At 31.0% G+C, this 3,964-nt stretch overlaps 1 protein-coding gene across 1 annotated transcript in view; it reads left to right on the top strand.

Moving 5' to 3' along the window:
- The window catches only part of LOC111089597, a gene marked incomplete at its 5' end in the record, with an annotated part of 5,921 nt that extends 2,624 nt beyond the window's left edge, over positions 1-3,297 (top strand). Inside the window, 4 exons of the mRNA XM_022402404.1 lie at positions 265-338; positions 1,136-1,201; positions 1,827-2,117; positions 3,043-3,297. Coding sequence (XP_022258112.1) covers positions 265-338; positions 1,136-1,201; positions 1,827-2,117; positions 3,043-3,297 — 686 coding nt within the window. The remainder of the gene's footprint in view (positions 1-264; positions 339-1,135; positions 1,202-1,826; positions 2,118-3,042) is intronic.
- Between the last annotated feature and the right edge of the window lie 667 nt (positions 3,298-3,964).

The following is a 3,964-nucleotide window of genomic DNA, read 5'->3' as shown; positions in this document are numbered from 1 at the left end:
GTTAGGTGTAAAAAACAGTCTTTCTTTAATTGTTTGATTTCTGAGATCTTACTTGTTCTTTGTTGGACTGAAAGGAAAAAAAAACTGAAAAATGATGAAATAAATTTCAGTTTTGAAATATGAGCCAAGGTACTTTCTCTTTGGTATCACTTGTATTTACATAAACTGGCAAGTTTTAGCACGTCATGGCAGACACTCGATATCTTTTGTCATCACGGCCGTTAAATTGTCCTGTAAAGTTGAAAGTTTCTTTGTTTTTCACAGATCAGCCATTTGATGAACCACCAATGAGAAGTGGTGTTGGAATACAGAAAGTTCAGGACTCTTGGGCACAATGGGTACTGAAAGGTTTCCTTTGTACATATCGGTGTTCGAAAGTTTTAGGGAAAACTCTACAGTTTTTATTATTTTATAAAGTCTATATGAAATACATGTAATTAAAAACAATTAATTTAGTTTAATTAACTCAAGATTAATTGTATAGCCTCTGTAGTCTAATTTATAGACATTTTGTTATTCCCAGAAGATTAAGCTGTTGTTTTTTTTATCTTTTGCACATTTATAATATAACTTTGTTTCTAGTTTGTGTATTGAAATATTACATGTTTTATTTTTAAAGAATAAAAGCTGTTGACGTTTTTAATACATATTTTGGAGTAGTGTATTGTTCTTAGATATTGAGACCAGTTACCATATTAAAAACGTCATTTTTCTAGTATTTATTAACAGTATCAATTTTATTGAATGAAAATATAAACCTTAGGTTTGTGATACTTTTATAATGATGGGTTTAACTGTTATATTAGGTTATTTTCATTAACGTTGTTGGTTAGTATGTTTAATATACGCATTTTTATTATTCTTTATTGTTATTTTGTATTGTTGGCTCATTAAATGGATTTACAAGTAATTTAAATCTAGACTAGCCAAATCTCGTGAGATACTAACGGGTTTACGGCCAAAAGTGTCACAAACAATACATTATAATCTCTATAGGAAAGAATGTAAGAAACCTATACTTACTTAGCTGTACTCAATTACTGGGCTGATTTTTTAGTTGTAATCTAAGTTGCTAGCTTGCTCTGATTAGAAGTTAATATTAACGAATCAACTACTATTTATTATTTTCTTTCAGGAAAGTGAAGGTTCCTCTGATGATGAGCAGGATTTTGGGGTTGTAAGGAAGAATTCTTTGAGTAAAGTAAGAAGATATTAATGTTTCTGTTTATTTAAAAGAAATGAAGAATCGTAATCAGCATTGTTCGTTTACTGTTTAATCATGTGACTTGAAAATAAAAGTAGCTATAGATACAGCTTTGCAATGAAAGCTTATAAAGTCTTAACCCTATACCTACTGATCAGATCCGTATTTATTTTTTTTAAGTTTATTGTTGCAACAGAAACAAACATAAAATTACTTAATGTAATGCAAAATGTGAATGGTGAAGTCGGGAATGTGAGGGTTAGAAACTAATAGGGCTGAGGAACCTTGTTAGGCTCATACATATTTTCTAAACAGCATCATTGGATATACCTTTTAAAGTTGTTTTTTTTTGTGGTTTAAAAACGAAAATATACAGGTATAATATATCACAGATAAACCTTTCTTGAAGTTAATTATTTCAACACTACATGTATAAAAAGTTTTGTTGTTTATGAAGCCTATATAAACAAACTCTTGTGATCAGAACTGTTTTTAATGTAGAAGTATTTATTCATGCTTCTACGTTAAGACTTTCCTTTTATAATGATCATTGCTGTCTGTCCAGAAATTCCATCGAAATACACCGTGGTCAACTCATCAGCTATCATCTATTTTTTCTCAGGGTTTTCGTGTTCGTTTGGAACCGCTACTAGAGGGATGTAAGGAAGTGTTTTCTGATGATGAATCCAGCACAGACTCGGGAGTTGCTCTCTCCGCCTGGTCGTATTGTTTTCCAGTCCACGAAGGATCTCAAACTCTGGTCACTAGTTACGAATGTTCTAATCACAGTGCTTTGTGGGAAGCATCCAGCTTAGATAAAGATGACTCGGATTATATGACATCTGAAGACGATGTCGATTTTACGTACCTGAAGAAATCCACGGAAGATATGATGTCTCGTTGGATTGAAGAGGTATGTTGGATCTTTCATGTCTATTTTAGATTTTGTGCGTGAAGTATAATGTTATAATAATACACATTCAGTACCTTGAGCTTCTGTATTGAGGATTTTATGAAGGAAATTTACTTTCTGAAAAAAAAAAAAAAAAAAAAAAGATTAAAACATCCAGAAAGTGATTTGTTTTTTCCTTGTTCAAAATGGTATTAATCAAAACATCGTGTTAGTTAATTTAGAACTCAAAATGAGAAAAAAAAAGGCCATAAAAGATTGAAAACAAAATAAAAACTCTGCACATAGTAGAAAGTTCTATAGTAGCCGCTCCATGATGAACATGGTGCAGACAGCCAATTGTATAGCTTTCCACTAAAACAAAATAATCCAAACATTAATCCAAATTTATCACTGTATTGGTAACCAGTGTACCAAAACGAATACAAAAACACATTGAAATTGTATATTTTTGTCTAATATTCTGCAGAGTTTTGAAAATTAATTATTGTTTGCTGTTTAATCCAATCATTTTGTAATCACTAAAGATCATTTAACTTGTAACAATTCTGTTGTGTTACAAAATTTTTTTAATTCCTGTGTCGTCTATCTGGTAGATCTGTATGATGGTAGTTTCGAATTACTTAAATTGAAGTCTTAAATTGTTTTTTTTTTATATACGTTAATCGTCTTACAAGGCTTTCTTTAGAATGAGAGAAATCCCCCTACCTTAAATATTAAAAGTTTGGGTGTTTATAACAATATTTTAGAAACTTGTTTTTGCAAAATAAGTTGTGAAAAAGCTTTTGATGTGGGAGTTATAGTGATGATATTATAACTGGGTTCTGTTGAGTTTATTGATTCTTAGATTTTATGTGGTTATTATAACTTGTTGAAGTTCTAAAAATTCAGTTGGTAAACTTATTCAATCTGAAAACTTCCAAAACAGGAAGACCAAAGATTTAGGAACACATCTGGTGCGAGACCAGAATCTGAAAACTCTAAAATCACGGGAACATCTCTCTACACATCGGTAGGAGACAAAATGTTATATTCCAACAAGAATTCTACTTCTGAGGTGAGAATCTTCCTTATAATAAAGTCAGATGAATGTTTGGATTGTACGAAAGTGCCTGGGGTGATCAAACTAAAGCTTGATAAGGGATCTAGGAAGAGTAAAGATCTGAGGGAAGCGGGAGTGTAATCATACCATGATAGCCCAAGACAAGGATTGCGAAGTTCCTTACTCCACTGATTTTATTTTATTTAATTAATCTCTAATTGGGCTCTGAGTGGTAGAAAAAAATCAAGCATATTTGAAAACCCCCAAGGAGAAAATTTCTTTAAAAAAACTTAATAAAAATTTTGGTTTCAAAAACTTCTATTGAATTTGATTAAGAATTAAAAAGCTCATTTTACCACGTGATGACTCGAGTTCGATCGTCTCCTCAACAGCGTAAAAATAATTATTGTTTCTGGAAAAGTTTAGAACAATATGTCTATCTGATAATGTTTAAATTGATAAATCTGTCTGAAGATGTTCAGAAATGGTATGCCTGTCTAAAAATATTTTTAATGATACGTACATTTGCCTGAAGATGTTTAGATTAATGCAAGACGTGTTTATTACAAGAAAATAAAATTTTTTATTCAGATGTTAGGTAAATTATTTATTACAGGTTCTATAACTTGACACAGATATTGCTGCTTCTTTAACAGGGTTACATCAGTCTCAAGAAACTGTACTTTTAAGACTATTTGGTACATTTTGAGGCTCTACACGTAGAAGCTTTATTTAAAGCGATTATCTTAAGCCTAATGGAATGACTGAACGTCATAAGACGTTTTCAACCTTATGCCATTCTTTAAAC

Source organism: Limulus polyphemus, unplaced genomic scaffold, assembly GCF_000517525.1.
Source record: "Limulus polyphemus unplaced genomic scaffold, Limulus_polyphemus-2.1.2 Scaffold6733, whole genome shotgun sequence".
Lineage (NCBI taxonomy): Eukaryota > Metazoa > Arthropoda > Merostomata > Xiphosura > Limulidae > Limulus > Limulus polyphemus.
Note: the sequence above shows the minus strand (reverse complement) of the source record. Positions and strands in the feature narration are given on the sequence as shown.